General features: G+C 49.9%; 1 protein-coding gene across 1 annotated transcript in view; it reads right to left on the reverse strand.

The window, feature by feature from the left end:
* The window catches only part of alpk3a (alpha-kinase 3a), a 102186-nt gene that overhangs the window by 61673 nt on the left and 17010 nt on the right, over positions 1-23503 (reverse strand). Inside the window, exon 3 of the mRNA XM_072553154.1 lies at positions 15883-16000. Coding sequence (XP_072409255.1) covers positions 15883-16000 — 118 coding nt within the window. The remainder of the gene's footprint in view (positions 1-15882; positions 16001-23503) is intronic.

Raw genomic sequence — 23503 nt, forward strand, 5'->3', positions numbered from 1 at the left:
TGACGTTTATACTCTCTGGAAAAGACTCCCAACTATCCATTCCATCCATGCCTCCTGTAATTTTGGAAACGTCTACCAGGTCACCCCTGATCCTTCAACATTCAAGTGAAAACAAACTAAGTTTGTCCAATCTCTCCTCATAGCTAATTTCTGTACCCTCTCCAAAGCCTCTGGTAGTATGATGACCAGAACTGTATACAATATTTGAAATGTGGCAGAACTTAAGTTCTTTACAGTTGTAACATATCTTGCCAATTTTTATACACTATTACCCAAGTGATGAAGGTAAGTATGCTATGTGCCTTCTTGACCATCTTATTCACTTTCAGTGAAATGGGGAACTGTACACCCAGATCCCTCTGTACGTTGATGCTACTGAGGATTCTACCAGTTACTGTATACTTCCCTCCTTCATTATACCTTCCAAAATGCATCACCTCGCATTTGTCTGGATTAATTTCCGTCTGCCACTTCTACATCTGAGCCCACTGCCGATCTATATCCTGGTGTATCCTCTGTCGATCCTCTTTACTCTCTGGAGCTCCCACAGTCCTTGTGTCATCTGCAAACTTACTGTCCAGGCCACCTGCACACTCCTCCAAATCATTTACACAGACAACCTCTGGATCAGCTGACCATGAGGGATCTTGTTCAAAGGCCTTGCTAAAGACCATACAGATAAGACCTTCCACTCTGCCCTCATGAATCTTTGTCACTCCCTCAAAAAACTCAATTATGTTCGTGAGACAAGACCTTCCCTGCACAAAGCCATTCTGCCGGCCACTAATAGGCCCATTGTTTTTCCCCAAATGTGAATAAATTCCTTCCCTAAGAACCTTCTCCAGTAGTTTCCTTATCACTGTCACCCCACCCCACCCAATTATCCCTGTTGCCCTTCCTACGCTGAGCTATTCTCCAGTCCTCTGATCAAACAGGATACAAATATTTCATACAAGGCCCGAGCAATCTCCTCCCTCAGCATTCTGGGATATACCTCAAACCCCCCCCCCCCCCCACTCCGCTCCTCCCCCCTCCCCCTCTTCCCCACCCCCCCACCCCCACCGGGGACTTGTCTACCTTAAGGCTTTTTCAAAACATCCAACACCACCTATTTTTTTATACGGACGTGCCCCAGAATATCTTCTCTAGACTCTCCATCCACCAGGTCCTCCTCCTTCTGAATACTCATGCAGAGTATTTGTTAAGGATCTCACCCACTTTGTCCAGCTCCAAGTATACTGATGAAGGGCTCTGGCCTGAAACGTCGAATCTCCTGCTCCTCAGATGCTGCCCGACCTGTCGTGCTTTTCCAGCACCACACTCTCGACCTCACTTTCCTCGACTACCCTCTTGCTCCTGATATATGTATAAAAAGCTTGGGATTTCCCATGATCCCTTTCAACTTGCTAACTCCTTGTTTAAGTTCTTATCTCCTAGCCCCTAGTTTTTTAACATGCAGTTACCACTATCATCATGGGGTGTCCATTATCCAAATGGGGAGACAGTATGTGTGTGACAGAGAGAGAGAATATGTGTGTGTGTGTGAGAGAGAGAGAGAGAGAGAGAGAGAGAGAGAGAGAGAAAGACAAAGAGAGAGAATATGATTAGATTCCCTATAGTGTGGAAACAGGCCCTTCGGCCCAACAAATCCACACCGACCCTCCGAAGAGCAACCCACCCAGACCCATTTCCCTACATTTACCCCTGACTAATGCACCTACCACTACGGGCAATTTAGCACGGCCAATCCACCCTGACCTGCACATCTTTGGACTGTGGGAGGAAACCAGAGCACCCGGAGGAAACCCACACAGACACGGGGAGAATGTGCAAACTCTACACAGACAGTTGCCCGAGTGGGTGGGATGTGTGTGTGTGAAACAGAGAGAGAGAGAGAGAGAGAGAGAGAGAGAGAGTGTGTGTGTATGTGTTTAACCAGAACTGACCAAACAGGTTTCTTGATGGGGCCATTTAAAGGAGTCTGTAGGGAACCTGGGATATCAAGCTAAGCTGGAAAGCAGTCAAAATGTGTGGTGCTGGAAAAACACAGCAGTCAGGCAGCATCCGAGGAGCAGGAGAATCAACATTTCGAGCATAAAGCTCTTCATGGAGTGTGGGGGAGGGGCAATGGGGCTGAGAGATAAATGGGGGGGGGGGGGGGGGGGGCGAGTCTGGGGGGTAAGGTAGCTGGGAATGGGACAGGTGGATGGAGGTGGGGTTGATGGTGATAGGTCAAAGTAGAGGGAGGAGTGGATAGGTGGGAAGGGAGATGGACACATGGGACAGTTGAAGAGGGCAGTGCTGAGTTGGAGGGCTGGATCTGGGGTAAGGTGTGGGGGGGGAGGGGAGATAAGGGAACTGGTGAAATCAACATTGATGCCTTGTGGTCGGTCGGGTTCCTGATGGAAGAGCTCATCCTTGATACGCCGATTCTCCTGCTCCTCAGATGCTGCCTGACCGGCTGTGCTTTTCCAGCGCCACAGTCGCGACTCTGATCTCCAGCATCTGCCGTCCTCACTGTCTCCTCAGTTGAAAAGCAGTGGATCTGCTCTGTGTTGTTGGGGAGGTGATATGGTGTCTGCAGTTGTTAAAATAAATTTGTGTTATATTGATCACCTAAAGTAAAACTTACTTTTAAATATGGAGTGAACCCTGCATGTTAATTCATGTTTAATTTGCATTGGTTCTGATTTCTAGGGAATAAAATGTCAGTTGTGGAACCTTGGAGACAATTTCTTCAACGGGGGAATTGATCAGTAAATATGGGTCTTTGGTTACATTGATTGACGATGGCCCATTGGGACTGTAACATGACCATGTATTATTTTTCATAATGTTAACACTAACCACACCTATCACACTTCCATTAGCCAGTTCGGGAGAGACAATTATTTAAGGGATCCAAGAAGATTATTTTATGATGCACTGTTGTAATATTTACCCAGACATTGAATGGAAGGACAATACACCACACGAGGTGACCATTCGACACACTGAACCCTCCACCAGTCCAGTCAACCCCACACGTGCCTGCGTTCCTACAAATTTATTTCCCCTCCCAGTACTTATCCCATCTCTCTTTGTGAGTTTTTTTTTAAGATTAGATCCCCTACAGTGTGGAAACAGCCCTTCGGCCCAACCAGTCCACACCGACCCCCCAAAGAGTAACCCACCCAGACCCATTTCCCTCTGACTAATGCACCTAACACAACGGGCAATTTAGCCTGGCCAATTCACCCTGACCTGCACATCTTTGGACTGTCCTGTATCTACCCCATTTAAAGCAACACATTACAAATCCTAACCACTTGCTGCAGATCAGAGTATTGTTGCTGGTTTATTTTTTATTCAATCACATTAATTCCAGGTCATTTGGATATTGACAAAGCCAGCCATTCAGAATGGCATCTCTTTATTTATTCCCCTTAATTTCAGAACTTTTTAAAATATTATCTGATTGCTGTCTGCACTAAGCTCTGCAAAACCTAATCACAGACCCTGAGACTCAGGTCCAATCCGAGATTGACATCAATTGAATGGACACAGCTGGAGACACGGTTTTCAAATTGCACTGTGTCCATTCAACTGATGTCAATCTAGGATTGGACCTGAGTCTCAGGGTCTGTGACTGTGACAACATTCGTCAATTTTCAGATAAACCCATCCGGTTCACTAATGCCCTGTGGGGTGGGAAACCCGTTGTCCTTACCCAGTCTGGGTCACTGCTCTCACTAACCCTGTGCAGCCCACTGTAAGGTCCCACACTACCTGCGAGCTGACACATTGATTTCTGGGTTCACTACTTCGCACGGACCTCGCAGACCCGCACACCAAAGGAGTACCGGCCCTCTGAAATATCCCCAGCAAGCTGTTCAGTTCCTCAGAACGGCAGGGACCCAGAATCAATCCCAGTCTCGGGTGCCTGTCCATGCGGCGCTTGCATATTCTCCCCGCGGGTTTCCTCCGGGTGCCCCGGTTTCCTCCCACAGTCCAAAGAAGTGGAGGCTAGGGTGGACAGGCCGTGCTAAACTGCCTCATAGTGTCCAGGGAGGTGCATGCTCAGTGGATTCACTCAAGGTCAATGTGCAATTATGGGATATGTTAGGGATCTGGGTGGGATGCTTTTCGAAGGGTTGGTGAAGATCCAACGGGCCAAATGGCCACTTTGCGTACTGATTCTATGTAGAGGAAATCAGGAACAGCCGCCCAATTCTGGACCTGCCAGTGACACTCACATCCCGTCTTAGAATAAAGACAAAGGAGGGGAAAAAATAACCAAAACTTAAAACACATTTTACACCGCACAAAGCCTTTCTTATAATGGAATGTCATATTTATTCCACTCATTCACTCACTCACTCAGAATGAATCCTGACTAAACAAAATGTATGTGGAATCCCTCACCATCATTAATGTAGCTTCATCAAAGTAAATTGGCATTGGTACCAGTGAGAGGTAGAAGGTATGGGTGCAGGTAAACTCAGGTAAATACTGACGGAGCTCTGCACCGCTCAGCTGGGAGCTACAGGTGAGCAGGGCCTGGATACTGTGGGTCAGTGATCACGGGCTGGATACTGTGGGTCAGTGATCCGGCCTGGATACTGTGGGTCAGTAATCCCAGCCTGGATACTGTGGGTCAGTGATCACGGGCTGGATACTGTGGGTCAGTGACCCCGGCCTGGATACTGTGGGTCAGTAATCCCAGCCTGGATACTGTGGGTCAGTGATCACGGGCTGGATACTGTGGGTCAGTGATCCCGGGCTGGATACTGTGGGTCAGTAATCCCAGCCTGGATACTGTGGGTCAGTGATCACGGGCTGGATACTGTGGGTCAGTGATCCCGGGCTGGATACTGTGGGTCAGTGATCCCGGGCTGGATACTGTGGGTCAGTGATCCCGGGCTGGATACTGTGGGTCAGTGATCCCGGCCTGGGTACTGTGGGTCAGTGATCACAGGCTGGATACTGTGGGTCAGTGATCACAGACTGGATACTGTGGGTCAGTGATCCCAGACTGGATACTGTGGGTCAGTGATCCCAGACTGGATACTGTGGGTCAGTGATCCCAGGCTGGATACTGTGGAGTGATCCCGGGCTGGATACTGTGGGTCAGTGATCCCGGCCTGGATACTGTGGGTCAGTGATCCCAGACTGGATACTGTGGGTCAGTGATCCCGGCCTGGATACTGTGGGTCAGTGATCACAGGCTGGATACTGTGGGTCAGTGATCCCGGCCTGGATACTGTGGGTCAGTGATCCCGGGCTGGATACTGTGGGTCAGTGATCCCGGGCTGGATACTGTGGAGTGATCCCGGGCTGGATACTATGGGTCAGTGATCCCGGCCTGGATACTGTGGGTCAGTGATCCCGGGCTGGAAACTGTGGGTCAGTGATCCCGGGCTGGATACTGTGGGTCAGTGATCACGGGCTGGATACTGTGGGTCAGTGACCCCGGGCTGGATACTGTGGGTCAGTGATCCCGGGCTGGATACTGTGGGTCAGTGATCCCGGGCTGGATACTGTGGGTCAGTGATTACAGGCTGGATACTGTGGGTCAGTGATCCCGGGCTGGATACTGTGGGTCAGTGACCCCGGGCTGGATACTGTGGGTCAGTGATCCCGGGCTGGATACTGTGGGTCAGTGATCACAGGCTGGATACTGTGGGTCAGTGATCCCGGCCTGGATACTGTGGGTCAGTGATCCCGGGCTGGATACTGTGGGTCAGTGATCCCGGCCTGGATACTGTGGGTCAGTGATCCCGGGTTGGATACTGTGGGTCAGTGATCACGGGCTGGATACTGTGGGTCAGTGATCCCGGGCTGGATACTGTGGGTCAGTGATCCCGGGCTGGATACTGTGGGTCAGTGATCCCGGGCTGGATACTGTGGGTCAGTGATCACGGGCTGGATACTGTGGGTCAGTGACCCCGGGCTGGATACTGTGGGTCAGTGACCCCGGGCTGGATACTGTGGGTCAGTGATCCCAGGCTGGATACTGTGGGTCAGTGATCCCGGGCTGGATACTGTGGGTCAGTGATCACGGGCTGGATACTGTGGGTCAGTGATCCCGGCCTGGATACTGTGGGTCAGTGATCCCAGGCTGGATACTGTGGAGTGATCCCGGGCTGGATACTGTGGGTCAGTGATCACAGGCTGGATACTGTGGGCCAGTAATCCCGGGCTGGATACTGTGGGTCAGTGATCCCGGGCTGGATACTGTGGGTCAGTGACCCCGGGCTGGATACTGTGGGTCAGTGACCCCGGGCTGGATACTGTGGGTCAGTGATCCGGGCTGGATACTGTGGGTCAGTGATCACGGGCTGGATACTGTGGGTCAGTGATCACGGGCTGGATACTGTGGGTCAGTGATCACCGGCTGGATACTGTGGGTCAGTGATCACAGGCTGGATACTGTGGGTCAGTGATCCCGGGCTGGATACTGTGGGTCAGTGATCCCGGGCTGGATACTGTGGGTCAGTGACCCCGGGCTGGATACTGTGGGTCAGTGACCCCGGGCTGGATACTGTGGGTCAGTGATCCGGGCTGGATACTGTGGGTCAGTGATCACAGGCTGGATACTGTGGGTCAGTGATCACAGGCTGGATACTGTGGGTCAGTGACCCCGGGCTGGATACTGTGGGTCAGTGATCCTGGGCTGGATACTGTGGGTCAGTGATCCCGGGCTGGATACTGTGGGTCAGTGATCACAGGCTGGATACTGTGGGTCAGTGATCCTAGGCTGGATACTGTGGGTCAGTGATCACAGGCTGGACACTGTGGGTCAGTGATCCCGGCCTGGATACTGTGGGTCAGTGATCCCGGGCTGGATACTGTGGGTCAGTGATCCCGGGCTGGATACTGTGGGTCAGTGATCCCGGGCTGGATACTGTGGGTCAGTGATCACGGGCTGGATACTGTGGGTCAGTGATCCCGGGCTGGATACTGTGGGTCAGTGATCCCGGCCTGGATACTGTGGGTCAGTGATCACGGGCTGGATACTGTGGGTCAGTGATCCCAGACTGGATACTGTGGGTCAGTGACCCCGGGCTGGATACTGTGGGTCAGTGACCCCGGGCTGGATACTGTGGGTCAGTGATCATGGGCTGGATACTGTGGGTCAGTGATCATGGGCTGGATACTGTGGGTCAGTGATCCCGGCCTGGATACTGTGGGTCAGTGATCCCAGGCTGGATACTGTGGGTCATTGATCACGGGCTGGATACTCTGGGTCAGTGATCACAGGCTGGATACTGTGGGTCAGTGATCACAGGCTGGATACTGTGGGTCAGTGACCCCGGGCTGGATACTGTGGGTCAGTGATCATGGGCTGGATACTGTGGGTCAGTGATCATGGGCTGGATACTGTGGGTCAGTGATCACAGGCTGGATACTGTGGGTCATTGATCCCGGGCTGGATACTGTGGGTCAGTGATCCCGGGTTGGATACTGTGGGTCAGTGATCCCGGGCTGGATACTGTGGGTCAGTGATCACAGGCTGGATACTGTGGGTCAGTGATCCCGGCCTGGATACTGTGGGTCAGTGATCCCGGGTTGGATACTGTGGGTCAGTGATCACGGGCTGGATACTGTGGGTCAGTGACCCCGGGCTGGATACTGTGGGTCAGTGACCCCGGGCTGGATACTGTGGGTCAGTGATCCCGGGCTGGATACTGTGGGTCAGTGATCACAGGCTGGATACTGTGGGTCAGTGATCACGGGTTGGATACTGTGGGTCAGTGATCCCAGCTGGATACTGTGGGTCAGTGATCACAGGCTGGATACTGTGGGTCAGTGATCCCGGGCTGGTCACTGTGGGTCAGTGATCACAGGCTGGATACTGTGGGTCAGTGATCCCGGGCTGGACACTGTGGGTCAGTGATCACAGGCTGGATACTGTGGGTCAGTTATCCCGGGCTGGACACTGTGGGTCAGTGATCACAGGCTGGATACTGTGGGTCAGTGATCCCGGGCTGGATACTGTGGGTCAGTGATCCCGGGTTGGATACTGTGGGTCAGTGATCACGGGCTGGATACTGTGGGTCAGTGACCCCGGGCTGGATACTGTGGGTCAGTGACCCCGGGCTGGATACTGTGGGTCAGTGATCCCGGGCTGGATACTGTGGGTCAGTGATCACAGGCTGGATACTGTGGGTCAGTGATCACGGGTTGGATACTGTGGGTCAGTGATCCCAGCTGGATACTGTGGGTCAGTGATCACAGGCTGGATACTGTGGGTCAGTGATCCCGGGCTGGTCACTGTGGGTCAGTGATCACAGGCTGGATACTGTGGGTCAGTGATCCCGGGCTGGACACTGTGGGTCAGTGATCACAGGCTGGATACTGTGGGTCAGTGATCCCGGGCTGGACACTGTGGGTCAGTGATCACAGGCTGGATACTGTGGGTCAGTGATCCCGGGCTGGATACTGTGGGTCAGTGATCACAGGCTGGATACTGTGGGTCAGTGATCACGGGCTGGATACTGTGGGTCAGTGATCCCGGGCTGGATACTGTGGGTCAGTGATCCCGGGCTGGATACTGTGGGTCAGTGATCCCGGGCTGGATACTGTGGGTCAGTGATCCCGGGCTGGATACTGTGGGTCAGTGATCACAGGCTGGATACTGTGGGTCAGTGATCACGGGCTGGATACTGTGGGTCAGTGATCACAGGCTGGACACTGTGGGTCAGTGATCACAGGCTGGATACTGTGGGTCAGTGATCACGGGTTGGATACTGTGGGTCAGTGATCCCAGCCTGGATACTGTGGGTCAGTGATCACGGGCTGGAAACTGTGGGTCAGTGATCACAGGCTGGATACTGTGGGTCAGTGATCACGGGCTGGATACTGTGGGTCAGTGATCACAGGCTGGATACTGTGGGTCAGTGATCCCAGACTGGATACTGTGGGTCAGTGATCACGGGCTGGATACTGTGGGTCAGTGATCACAGGCTGGATACTGTGGGTCAGTGATCCCAGACTGGATACTGTGGGTCAGTGATCACGGGTTGGATACTGTGGGTCAGTGATCACGGGCTGGACACTGTGGGTCAGTGATCACGGGCTGGATACTGTGGGTCAGTGATCCCAGACTGGATACTGTGGGTCAGTGATCACGGGCTGGATACTGTGGGTCAGTGATCACGGGCTGGAGACAGTGGGTCAGTGATCACAGGCTGGATGCTGTGGGTCAGTGATCCCGGGCTGGACACTGTGGGTCAGTGATCCTGGCCTGGATACTGTGGGTCAGTGATCACGGGCTGGATACTGTGGGTCAGTGATCACAGGCTGGACACTGTGGGTCAGTGATCACGGGCTGGATACTGTGGGTCAGTGATCCCGGGCTGGATACTGTGGGTCAGTGATCACAGGCTGGACACTGTGGGTCAGTGATCACAGGCTGGATACTGTGGGTCAGTGATCACGGGTTGGATACTGTGGGTCAGTGATCCCAGCCTGGATACTGTGGGTCAGTGATCACGGGCTGGATACTGTGGGTCAGTGATCACAGGCTGGATACTGTGGGTCAGTGATCACGGGCTGGATACTGTGGGTCAGTGATCACAGGCTGGATACTGTGGGTCAGTGATCCCAGACTGGATACTGTGGGTCAGTGATCACGGGCTGGATACTGTGGGTCAGTGATCACAGGCTGGATACTGTGGGTCAGTGATCACGGGCTGGATACTGTGGGTCAGTGATCCCAGACTGGATACTGTGGGTCAGTGATCACGGGCTGGATACTGTGGGTCAGTGATCACGGGCTGGAGACAGTGGGTCAGTGATCACAGGCTGGATACTGTGGGTCAGTGATCCCGGGCTGGACACTGTGGGTCAGTGATCCTGGCCTGGATACTGTGGGTCAGTGATCCTGGCCTGGATACTGTGGGTCAGTGATCCCGGGCTGGATACTGTGGGTCAGTGATCCCGGGCTGGATACTGTGGGTCAGTGATCCCGGGCTGGATACTGTGGGTCAGTGATCCCGGGCTGGATACTGTGGGTCAGTGATCCCGGGCTGGATACTGTGGGTCAGTGATCCCGGGCTGGATACTGTGGGTCAGTGATCACTGGCTGGATGCTGTGTGTGATCCCGGGCTGGATACTGTGGGTCAGTGATCCCGGGCTGGATACTGTGGGTCAGTGATCACTGGCTGGATGCTGTGTGTGATCTTGGGCTGGATACTGTGGGTCAGTGATCCCGGGCTGGATGCTGTGTGTGATCCCGGGCTGGATTCTGGGCATCCTTGGGACTTTTGAGTTCTGGGTTCTGCCAGCCTGACAGTGCAATGCTTGGTCTTTCCTCTGTTTCACTCAGATTCCCTTCACAGTGCGGAGTAGAGAGAGCGAGAGAGGAACTTCACTTTGATATTATGAAGCTGGGATTCTGACTGAGTGTTAGCTGAGGGAATTGTAGCTACAAATGTTTCTTACTGAGTTTTGAAACGGCTGCACACAGTATATACATTTATAAAGCAGTTACACCGTGCTCGCAGGAACAAGAGGTGTACCCTGTACTCACACGGTTTGGTGCAATCTGCTGTTGCTATGGAGATTTGTCCTCAGTGGATGGTTGAGGGAGTACATAGTTGGGGTATGGAATGCACTGTCTGGAAGTGTGATGGAGGCTGGTTCAACTGAGGCATTCAAAAGGATTGATTATTTGGAAAGAAATGGGGTGCAGGTACATGAGGAAAGGGCATGAGGTTGGCACTGGGGGATAGAACACATCACAATGGGCCAAATGGCCTCATTCTGCACTGTGTGGGCTGTCTAGTTGAAGTTTGTCAATCTACAGGAAGCTAATCTGTGATATATCTTGATAAATACCTCTCTATCAACCTGCTCAGACACGTTTTAACACACTGATGCAGTTCTGATGAAGAGTCATCGAGACCTGAAACATAAGCTTGCTCTCTCTCTCTCTCCCTCTCTCTCTCCCTCTCTCGCTTTCTCTCTCTCTTGCTCTCTCCCTCTCTCTCCCTCTCCCTCTCCCTCTCCCTCTCCCTCTCCCTCTTTCTCTCGCTCTCTCTCTCCCTCTCTCTCTCTCCCTCTCTCGCTTTGTGTCTCTGTCTCTCTCTGTCTCTCCCTACAGATGCCACCTGACCCTCTCTCGCTTGCTCTCTCTCTTGCTCTCTCCCTCTCTCCCTCTCGCTCTCCCTCTCCCTCTCTCTCGCTCTCTCTCTCGCTCTCTCCCTCTCTCCCTCTGTGTCTCTCTCTCTCTCTCTCTCTGTCTCTCCCTACAGATGCCACCTGACCCACAGTGACATGCAGCATTTTTGGTTTTGTTTTCAGTCACGTGATAATGCACGTCTGGGGCAGCTGGAATTGAAGCTGGGCTGCAGAGTTCTGAAGAAAAGTGACCTCAGACTCGAAAAGTTAACTCTGGTCCTCCGTGCACAGACCTGCTGAGTTCCACTTTCAGTGTTCGTTTCAGATTTCCAGCATCCACAGGATTTTGCTTTTAATTCAGGAAGTAGATCTGAGTGCCCTGTTTTAAAATTAGGGTTGACCCTGTGGGTAAGGAGAAAGTGAGGACTGCAGATGCTGGAGATCAGAGCTTAAAATGTGTTGCTGGAAAAGCGCAGCAGGTCAGGCAGCATCCAAGGAGCAGGAAAATCGACGTTTCGGGCATCAGCCCTTCTTCAGGATTGAGGCCTCATTCCTGAAGAAGGCCTCCAGCCCGAAACATCGATTCTCCCGTTCCTTGGATGCTGCCTGACCTGCTGCGCTTTTCCAGCAACACATTTTCAGCTCTGTGGTTAAGGAGACTATTTCTTTCTTCTGAAATTTGGAACTCTGTGTCAGAAGGTAGGGGAGGGTCGGCACTGAGTACTTTTTTCTTTAATGCTGATTCTTGCTAAGTAACGCAATCAGAGATTATTAGGGGAAATGTCCAGGACTCTGGGCCTCTCACAAACAGACTGAATGGTGAAGCCAAACAGCCTTATTCCATTCCGACAGTGTATGTTCTTGTTGAGGTGACACAATGCAATCAGGCAATGATCCAGACCCTCCAATATGAATTGACCATATTACAGAGCGCACCAAGAGGAATACTGACCCCTCAAAATCTGGGAGACAAGAACAAGCAACATGCTTCTCTACTGGCTGATCAACTAAGGTAGCATCACCAAGCTGGGAGACGTCACAGTGTCTACATCCTGTGCCAGGTGGGTAAAGCAATGCAGGCCGTCTATCCGACAGGGAAACCAGGAGCAACACTACCACCGTCCACCCCCGATGCATGGGGAGAACTTACCACCAAGGAGGAGAAGGTGAGGTCTGCAGAGGCTGGAGATCTGCATCAAGAGTGTGGCGCTGGAAAAGCGCAGCAGGTCAGGCAGCATCCGAGGAGCAGGAGAATCGACGTTTCGGGCATAAGCTCTTCATCAGGAAAGAACTTACCACCAAGAGACAGATGGGCAGCCACATTTAAAAGGGGAATTGGATACATTCAGGGCAAGGAATAGACAGGAAGGCTGCTAACAGGAGATGCCTCATGTGGAGGATGAACACCAGCATCAAGCAGATGGGCCAAAGGGTCTGCTCAGTACTGTATGTTCTTGATGCAGTGAAGACCTGGGGATTAAGAGTCATTGAGAACCTCCCAAACCATGATATTTGCAGTGGACAGAGCAGGCTCCCTCCCACAGGCAGTATGAGGTGTACCAGCAGCACACGGCACTGGAAAAGTATGGCTTCCTTCTGTATTTCTTTTAAACTTGAGGATCAGCAAAGATTAGACTCAAGCGAAAAGATATTTCATGCAGGTAAGTAAACTGGTGGAAGGTGGAAATGTGAACGGCAGGACGGGATTGCAACTCCTTCACCTGACTTTCCGTTCTCAAGAATATTTTTAACCACATTCTTTCACAGGAAGCGTGTGTCACTGACATTGGCACACCCGGCCTGTCCTCAGACTGAGTGGCTTCCTATAGCCATTTCAGGGTGCAATTCAGAAATCAACTACACTGGTGTGGGTCTGGAGTCCCGTGTAAAGTAAGGACGGCAGGTTCCTTCCCAAAAGGACATTACTGAACCAGATGGGTTTTGACAACAATCAACTATAGTTTCCGGGTCACCGTCACTGAGATCAGCTGACAATTCTAGATATAGCAGACTTTGTTCTAACTGGCACCTTAATCAACCAGTACTCTTGATAAACCAGTAAAAACTATCAACTTCATGTACTGCGATCTACTGAGATATCTGAGTATTTGTGCTATGAATAAAATAAAACCATGATGGTTAAACCTCCTGAAAGATTAGGGCCAATCAAGGACAGTAGTGGGAAGTTGTGCGTGGAGTCCAAGGAGATAGGGGAAGCGTTAAATGAATACTTTTTGTCAGTATTCAGTATTCACACTGGAAAAAGACAATGTTGTTGAAGAGAATACAGGCTACTAGACTCGATGGGATTGAAGTTCACATGGAGGAGGTGTTAAACAATTCTAGCAAGTGTGAAAATAGATAAGTCCCCTGGGCTGGAGGGGGTTTACCCTGGGATTCTCTGGGAAGCCAGGGAGGAGATTGCAGAGCCTTTGGCTTTGATCTTTATGTCGTCCTTGTCTACAGGAATAGTGCCAGAAGACTGGAGGATCGCAAATTCAAGAAGGGGAGTAGAGACAACCCTGGTAATTTTAGGCCAAGTTAAAAGTCACACAACACCAGGTTATAGTCCAACAGGTTTAATTGGAAGCACACTAGCTTTCGGAGCGTCGCTCCTTCATCAGGTGATAGTGGAGGGCTCAATCCTAACACACAGAATTTATAGCAAACATTTACAGTGTGATGTAACTGAAATTATACAATGAGAAATTGATTGTCTGTTAAGCCTTTTATCTGTTAGAATACCGTGATAGTTTCACTTCTTTCATGTGTAAATCACAAAACCTTTTTTTAAAAAGTTACATTGTCAGGTTAGCTGTTAACAATGGTGATAGCTAAATAATATGTTGAAGGTGTTAGCCCCCACAGGTGAATAAGGGTAAAGTGGTTTATGTGGTGTATATGGATTTCAGTCAGGCATTTGATAAGGTTCCCCATGGTAGGCTATTGTAGAAAATACGGAGCTGAAAATGTATTGCTGGAAAAGCACAGCAGGTCAGGCAGCATCCAAGGAACAGGAGAATCGACGTTTCGGGCATGAGCCCTTCTTCAGGAATGAGGAAAGTGTGTCCAGCAGGCTAAGATAAAAGGTAGGGAGGAGGGACTTGGGGGAGGGGCGTTGGAAATGCGATAGGTGGAGGGAGGTCAAGGTGAGGGTGATAGGCCAGAGAGGGGGTGGGAGCGGAGATTGCAGGTTAGGAAGGTGGTGTTGAGCTCAAGAGTTGGGACTGAGACAAGGTGGGGGGAGGGGAAATGAGGAAACTGGAGAAATCTGAGTTCATCCCTTGTGGTTGGAGGGTTCCTAGGCGGAAGATGAGGCGCTCTTCCTCCAACTGTCGTGTTGCAATGGTCTGGAGATGGAGGAGTCCAAGGACCTGCATGTCCTTGGTGGAGTGGGAGGGAGAGTTGAAGTGTTGAGCCACGGGGTAGTTGGGTTGGTTGGTCCGGGTGTCCCAGAGGTGTTCTCTGAAACGTTTCGCAAGTGGCTCAACACTTTAACTCCCCCTCCCACTCCACCAAGGACATGCAGGTCCTTGGACTCCTCCATCTCCAGACCATAGCAACACGACGTGAGGTGACTTAATTGAGACGTATAAGATAATCAGAGGGTTAGATAGGGTGGACAGTGAGAGCCTTTTTCCTTTGATGGTGATGGCTAACACGGGGCGACATAAATTGAGGGGATGATAGATATAGGACAGATGTCTGAGGTAGGTTCTTTACTCAGAGAGTAGTAGGGGCATGGAATGCCCTGCCTGCAACAATAGTGGACTCACCAACTTTAAGGGCATTTAAATGGTCATTGGATAAACATATGGGTGATAATGGAACAGTGTAGGATAGATGGGCTTCAGATTGGTTCCACAGGTCAGCTCAACATCGAGGGCCGAAGGGCCTGTACTGCGCTGGAATGTTCTATGTTCTAATTACATTTCTATTACTAACTGTGTATTTGTACATTGGTTTTAGCAGTGTTTTTACACAGGATTTTTTGAGGGATGTTGATATCTCAAAGTTAAAGATCACACAACACTATCTTATAGTCCAACAGGTGTATCTGGAAGAACAAGCTTTCAGAGCGCTACTAATCCATCAGGTAGCGAGTGGGGCAGGATCATAGGACAAAGAATTTATTGTAAAAGATCAAAGTGTCATACACCTGATGTGATGTATTGAACAAATCCTAGATTGTTGTTAAATCTTTAATCAGTTAGAATGAGGATGCAGGTTTCAGTTGATGAATATGTCAATCCCAGAACGTCTTTCAAGTTACAGCCCCGAGATCACTCAAGGTTTTATAAAAAGTGACATCTCCGCTCATACAATACATTAAAGGTGTGAGGTTAGAGTCTGCCTGAATCCCAATCTTGAGTCAGACTGGTTCTATTTCCAAGATAGGAATTTATAAAATGTCACATGGACTGACTTTGATCTTTTATTATAAATTCTGTGTCCTATGATCCTGCCCCCATCCTACACGATGAAGGAGCAGCGTTCCAAACGCTAGTGTGCTTCCAAATAAACCTGTTGGGCTATAACCTGGTGTTGTGTGATTTTTAACTTTGCTTGGTCAGGGCTTACTGCGGTGATGCGTACCTCTCGATTATCTGGAATATTTGATCACCTGGCATGCTCCTGGTCCCTTAGGGGCTGGTTAATATAAGGTTTGCGGTATAACTAGCTAAATCTGAATCCCACCAGTTGCGATGGATTTGAAACCACCCTGAAGTTCCAGTCTAGGCCCTGGGCAGTGATATCACCGCTCCCCCACTTACTTATACAGGTGAAGAGAGTGCTTCTTCCCGTAGCGGAATATCTGGTATTTGGGAAGGCCGCAGTATCGGTCCATCTCCTTGTCGTCTTTGTACCAAGTGATCTCTGGTGCTGGGTGACCTGGAAATGGAACACATCCAGTTCAGACCCCGTGTCGTATAAACAAACCACCGCCAGGCATATCGTGTTACAACATTGTGGAGGAAAGTAAACGTGTACAAAAGGGTAGAGGGAGCTTGCGTTCCATTAGAACCTTTCCACACCCATACTACTCTCTGAGTAAAGAAACTAACTCTAACATCTGTCCTATATCTATCACCCCTCAATTTATGTCTCCTCATGCTAGCCATCACCATCTGAGGAAAAAGGCTCTCACTGTCCACCCTATCTAACCCTCTGATTATCTTGTGTGTTTCAGTTAAGTCGCCTCTCAACCTCAGGGCACCCCCCCCCCCCCCCTCTCAAACGGTACTGAATCTCAGTGAGATATCAAGAACCTCATGTTTTACTCCCCACTGAACGATAATGGAGTTACAGAGGAGTGACTCACAGCTAGCTAGTTTGAACTGAAATGGTGACAGAGTCACCAGAATCCGCAAATGTCGCCAAAGCAGCAATGAGAGAAAGCAACGTGGACGGATGACAGCAAGGATACTGGGAGCTCTCCTTTCTCAGTCTCAAACCCCAAACGCCAGTGACCAGTGAAAAAGCAACTTGGGAAAATCACTGAAAATTCGATATCTACAAACTGCCAACGAAACAGAACAACAACTCAACAGTTTGACTCAGGTCGTTTCATCCCCACAATCCAGCAGGGGCCCTTAAGATGTGCCAGTGCAGTTGCCTTTGCATCCCCATCTGTGCAGATACCCCTCCTATCACCCCTTGTGAGCTCTCAGTGTGAGGGAGCTCCACGATGTGCTTTATCGCTGTTGGTGGGGTAGTAATAAATAATTAAACACCACACACTCTCTCACTAGAAAGGCCTGGAGTGGGTTCCCCATCATTTTTGATCTGTCTACTTACATTTAAGTGAAGGGCAAGGCTGTAACATTAGAAACATTGGTCCACTGACTGACTTTGTAGACTGCAAAGAGGGGAGTGGGGAGCCCTCCCCAGCTGACTCTAATAGGAGGGGCTCTCTGGCGGGCTCAGCAACTAAGGTCACTGACTCTCATGGGTGAGGAGATCTGTCATGGAGGCTGAGCCAACTCCCATCATTCCACAGGGCAAGAGGCTGCATTTTACTGGGGGAGGCAGAGTAGGGGCTAGACTGCCTTTGAGAATGGCCTGGGTACTCTGGTCTGACTACAGTCATGGTCTGAAGTTCTGTCAAGTCCTGGGAGTATTCACATGTCACAGCAATGTGACAGTAAAGTGAGTGCCCTACTCTGAGTGAGCTGAGCACAGGTACAACAGATCAGTGTAAGGCGCAGGGCTCCAGCAGCCTCTTCATAACCCAGTCATCCTGAGCCAGGATACGGAACACCGTGTCACACCGAATGGTCAGCTCATGCTTTCCGGCAGTTGCCCCAAGTTCTCCACTTCCAACGTCTGGGGGGGAAGGTCCCACTTCCTGGAAACGTGCCACACGCCTCATCGCTGAGGTGCCTCTTTTGGGTGTCATGGCACCAGCAGAGGACTGCCCGGGTTACCAAACCTGTCACAAGCCGAACTGACCCGTCCCTGGATTTATTTAAGATGCGGTGAGTGGACAACCCACTGCCACCCTGAGGAATTATGGGAGTGAGCTCGGTGATAGGTGGGAAGGTGGTCTGACTTATAGAGTCACAGAGATGTACAGCATGGAAGCAGACCCGTTCGGTCCAACCTGTCCGACTTAATACCCAATCTGTTTGGTGTGCCCTTTGCCCCCCACCCCATCCTTACTGAAAACACGCCCAGCGAGAGATGGGAGCACCATAAGACATGTGAGCAGAAGTAAGCCGTTCAGCCCACTGAGTCTGCTCCCCCCACTCAATGAGATCATGGAAGATCTGATCATCCTCAATTCTACTTTCCTGCCTTTTCCGTTTAACCCTTGACTCCCCTCAGTGATTAGAAACCTGTCTAAATCAGCCTTGAATATACTTAATGACCCAGCCTCTGCGGTAAAGAATTCTACAGACTCAGTCCACTCTGGGAGAAGAAATTCCTCCTCATTTCTATCCCAACTTGGTGACTCCTTACTATGAGATGATAGCCTGTGGTCCTAGACTCTCCCAGAAGGGAAAACCGCCTCTCTGCATCGACCCAGTCAAATCGATAAGAACCTTGTAATGTTTACCTCTCATTCTTCAAAACTCCCTTGAATACAGGCCCAATCTACTCTATCTCTCCTCATAAGACAGTCCACCAATCACTGGGATCACCCAAGTGAACCTTCTCTGTGTGAGGCCCAGTCTCAATCTACAAACTGGTGGGGGGTGGGGAGGGGGGGGGTTCATCTGGGATAGCATGAAGGAGGCTGCATGGCCTCAGCTGGGAAACGTCTGCACACAGCTGGACAACCATGTCCTCCCCAGACCTACCCCGTTCTCTTAGGGCTTTGGGGAGAGAGTGTCAAAAGGGCAGCCTCCTGCACTGAGACCTCTCCCCTGAAGGGGGCGATGCTTCCTTGCTGTGCAATACACACTCCACTCAAACACAAATGAAAGCTTTTCCCAAGCATCTGGCCAAAGGACAAGCAGAAATGGAAGAATGTGGAAGCATTGGAAAAAGTGCAGAGGAGATTTACCAGGATGTCGCCTGGTCTGGAGGGAAGGTCTTCTGAGGAAAGGCTGAGGGACTTGGGTCTGTTCTCATTGGAGAGAAAAAGGCTAAGAGGGGATTTAATAGGGATATACAAAATGATCAGAGGATTAGATAGGGTGGACAGTGAGAGTCTCTTTCCTCGGATAATGATATCGGCTCATATGAGAGGACATAGCTGCAAGTTGAGGGGTGATAGTTTAAGACAGATGTCAGAGGCAGGTTCTTTACTCAGAGAGTGGTAAGGGTGTGGAATGCCCTGCCCACCAATGTCGTTAACTCAGACACATTAGGGAGATTTAAACAGTCCGTGGATAAGCACATGGATGATGATGGGATAGTGTAGGGGGCTGGGCTCAGATTAGTTCACAGGTCAGCGCAACATCGAGGGCCGAAGGGCCTGTTCTGCACTGTACTGTTCCATGTTTTATGGCGTGCTCTTAGATTGGATCCCACAGCGTGAGATCAAAACATGCTCTTTATTCCCTTTTGCAGTTTGAAATGCTTTTGGAAATGGAAATGTAACCATCACATTTTAATTTTATGTTTATCCTGAGCCAGATCCATTGAACTGTAAAGGTGCAGCAATAGTCATTTACAATTTTTGGAGGGTCTACATATAAATTCTATTCCTCCCTCTGCTGGGAGCACTTTGGGGCCAGTGACCATCATTCTATTCGTTTTAAAATAGTGATGGAAAATGATAGACCAAATCTAAAAGTTAAAGTTCTAAATTGGAGGAAGGCCAATTTTGATGGTATTCGGCAAGCATTTTCAAACGTTGATTGGGGGCAGATGTTCGCAGGTTAAGGGAGGGCTGGAAAATGGGAAGCCTTCAGAAATGAGATAACAAGAGTCCAGAGAAAGTATATTCCTATCAGGGTGAAAGGGAAGGCTGGTAGATATAGGGAATACTGGATGACAAGAAAAAATGACAGTTTGGTTAAGAAAAAGAAGGAAGCATATGTCAGGTATAGACAGGATAGATCGAGTGAATCCTTAGAAGAGTATAAAGGCAGTAGGAGTATACTAAAGAGGGAAATCAGGAGGGCAAAAAGGGGACATGAGATAGCTTTGGCAAATAGAATTAATGAGAATCCAAAGGGTTTTTACAAATACATTAAGGACAAAAGGGTAACTAGGAAGAGAATAGGGCCCCTCAAAGATCAGCAAGGCGGCCTTTGTGTGGAACAACAGGAGATGGGGGAGATACTAAATGAGTATTTTGCATCAGTATTTACTGTGGAAAAGGACATGGAAGATATAGAATGTGGGGAAACAGATGGTGACACCTTGGAAAATGTCCGATTACAGAGGAGGAAGTGCTGGATGTCTTAAGGCTTAAACATCTTAAAAGTGGATAAATCCCCAGGACCTGATCAGGTGTACCCTGGAACTCTGTGGGAAGCTAGAAAAGTGATTGCTGGGCCTCTTACTAAGATATTTGTATCATCGATAGTCACAGGTGAGGTGCTGGAAGACTGGGGGTTGGCTAACGTGGTGCCACTGTTTAAGAAGGGCAGTAAAGACAAGCCAGGGAACTATAGACCGGTGAGCCTGACCTCAGTGGTGGGCAAGTTGTTGGAGGGAATCCTGAGGGACAGGATGTACAAGTATTTGGAAAGGCAAGGACTGATTAAGGACAGTCAACATGGCTTTGTGCGTGGGAAATCATGTCTCACAAACTTGAATGAGTTTTTTGAGGATGTAACAAAGAGGATTGATGAGGCCAGAGCGGTAGATGTGATCTATATGGACTTCAGTAAGGCATTCGACAAGGTTCCCCATGGGTTAGCAAGGTTAGATCTCGTGGAATACAGGGAGAACTAGCCATTTGGATACTGGACTGGCTCAAAGACAGAGGAAAGGGGAAAATGGAGGTTCACAGGAGGGATAAGAGTGCAGAAGGAGACCATTCCGCCCATTGTGTGTGTGTTAGCTCTCTGATTCACCGAGAGTCAATCCCACCACCATAACCTCGCAGCTTCTCCCTGTTCAGATTGGGGGTGACAATAGGTGGCTCTCCCTGAGCGACCTTCTATCCCATGTGACTGTGCTCCAGGCAGAGATCAGAAATACTTCCCCTCTGCTGTGTGGGGGCTGCTTTATCACACTGACTGTTCATTTTCCTGATACACACATTCCAGAAGGTTCTCTAATCCAAGTGATCTGACAAACGACAATAACAACAACTTGTACCAGCTGACAGGCCACTGCCTGTTTTGTCCCTGTGCACACATGTCATATGGTTTGTTCCAAAAATATCACTGTACCAAAGTGGAACTGCATTTTAACTGTTGTACCAAACTGTAAACTGAGACCGGGGACATCACAGGGTCTCACAAACAGCTCCAGCTGTTTAACGGAGCCACATTCTTGCTCGGACTAATCTTTCAGACGCAAATAATACTCCATGGCTCCTGAGCTTAACAACACTTTCTGAGCCCATTCCAGAGCCGCTCACCAGAAACACACCCATTTATCAAATAATATAGTATCTGACTAACCATCCTCCCTGACACTTATTTTATAAATCAGGTCCCAGTTAAACTTCAATGCTCCCTTTGTCAACCATCTCCATTGTGCTCTGTGTCTCCCTCTTGGAGGAAAGATGTCGGGAACCTTGAGAGGGTTCAGAAAAGTTTTACAAGGATGTTGCCAAGGGTTGGAGTGATAGGGAGAGGCTGAATAGGCTTGAGCTATCTTGCCCAGAGCATCGAGGCTGAGGTTATAGAGATTTATAAAATCATGGGGAGCAATGGAGAGGTTAAATAGACAAGACATTTTCCCCAGTGGAGGGGAGTCCTCAGCTAAAGGCTTTAGTTTAAGATGAGAGGGAAAAAATTTAAAAGGGGCAATGTTTTCACACAGAGGGTGGTACGTGTATGGAATGAGCCGCCAGGGGAAGTGATGGAGGCTGGTACAATTGCAACATTTAAAAGGCATTTGGATGGGTATATGAAATCCTGAAGAAGGACTCTTGCCCGAAACGTCGATTCTCCTGCTCCTTAGATGCTGCCTGACCTGCTGCGCTTTTCCAGCAACACATTTTCAGCTGGGTATATGAATAGGAAGGGTTTGGAGGGATATGGGCCGGGTGCTGGTAGGTGGGACTAGATTGGGTTGGGATATCTGGTCAGCATGGACAGGTTGGACTGAAGGGTCTGTTTCCATGCTGTACATCTCTATGACTCTATGACAATGATCTTAAGCAAAGCTTTTTTTCACTGAACTAACCCCATTTTATTTCCCAAACACATTCTGATTGATCCCTGGTGGATCTCTGTCTCTGTATGTCAGAGGGGCTGTTTGCTCACACCAGGGACCAAACCGATCACTTAGGCAGCACTGTCAGAAATAGGAGCTTTTAGGAGAGGCCGAGATCCCTGCATGGTAAGATTCCATGGCCCTATTTCAGAGAAGCACAGGGGGAGTCCTACTTGGTGATCCAGTCAATATTCCAACAGAATGGACCAGGAGGTTCTGCAAAGTCATAGATCAACAGCCATCTTGTGAACCTGGGCAGCAAAGACTGACGAGGTGTTTGTTTTCCACCTTTCCCTCCTGGATCCTTACCCTGCCCAGAGGTCAGCCCCACTGCGAAATAAGCACGTTCTTTCATTCTCCATTAATAAAGCTGGCTGTGTCATTTTGTTGGGCCGAAGGGCCTGTTTCCACACTGTAAGTAATCTATTCTAATCTGGTCAAAAACCAATCACCCAGTTATAAACACTAGCACATACTGAACATCTCTAAAGGGGAGGAAGCAGAGAGGGGGGATAAATCAGAATGGATTTGGAACAGGAGATAAGGCACTCCAGCCTCTGTGGTACCTATTCCTTAAGGATACTGATGGACACCGAGTATTCCCTCACACACAGATGGACACCGTGTATTCCCTCACACACGGACGGACACCGTGTATTCCCTCACAGACGGACGGACACCGTGTATTCCCTCACACACGGACGGACACCGTGTATTCCCTCACACACGGACGGACACCGTGTATTCCCTCACACACGGACGGACACCGTGTATTCCCTCACACACGGACGGACACCGTGTATTCCCTCACACACGGACGGACACCGTGTATTCCCTCACACACGGACGGACACTGTGTATTCCCTCACACACTGACGGACACCGTGTATTCCCTCACACACGGACGGACACCGTGTATTCCCTCACACACGGACGGACACCGTGTATTCCCTCACACACGGACGGACACCGTGTATTCCCTCACACACGGATGGACACCGTATATTCCCTCACACACGGATGGACACCGTGTATTCCCTCACACACGGATGTGAATGCAGCCCGTCCACCGCTCACTGCCTAAACCTATTACTGAACACGAGAGAAAGGACCCAGCTCCTTCCGTTTTCAATAAAACTAGCTCTGAATCACCCCATCACTAAACCAACTAACCCATCCCTGTCATTGAACCAGCTAACTCACCCCTGTCACTAAACCAACTGACTCACCCCAGTCATTAAATCAACTAACTCACCCTGGTCACTAAACCAACTAACCCAACCCCGTCATTAAACCAACGAACCCATCCCCGTTACTAAACCAACTAATCCATCCCCGTCAATAAACCAACTAACTCACCCCTGTCTTTAAACCAACTAACCCATCCCCGTCACTAAACCAACTATCTCACCTTGGCCATTGAACCAACTAACCCATCCCCGTCATTAAACAAATTAATAAATTACAGGTCCGGCTCACCAGGGGTCAGTGCAACAATAACAGAAGGGAAGGGAGCAAGGGAGGATTTTGATGGGATTCCAGGTGGACAGAACGCACTCCAACCCCCAGGAGCCCACCCCATTGCGATGGGGTTGGTGGAGGAAC

This window comes from Chiloscyllium punctatum, chromosome 33 (assembly GCF_047496795.1).
Source record: "Chiloscyllium punctatum isolate Juve2018m chromosome 33, sChiPun1.3, whole genome shotgun sequence".
In the NCBI taxonomy this organism is placed as follows: Eukaryota; Metazoa; Chordata; class Chondrichthyes; order Orectolobiformes; family Hemiscylliidae; genus Chiloscyllium; species Chiloscyllium punctatum.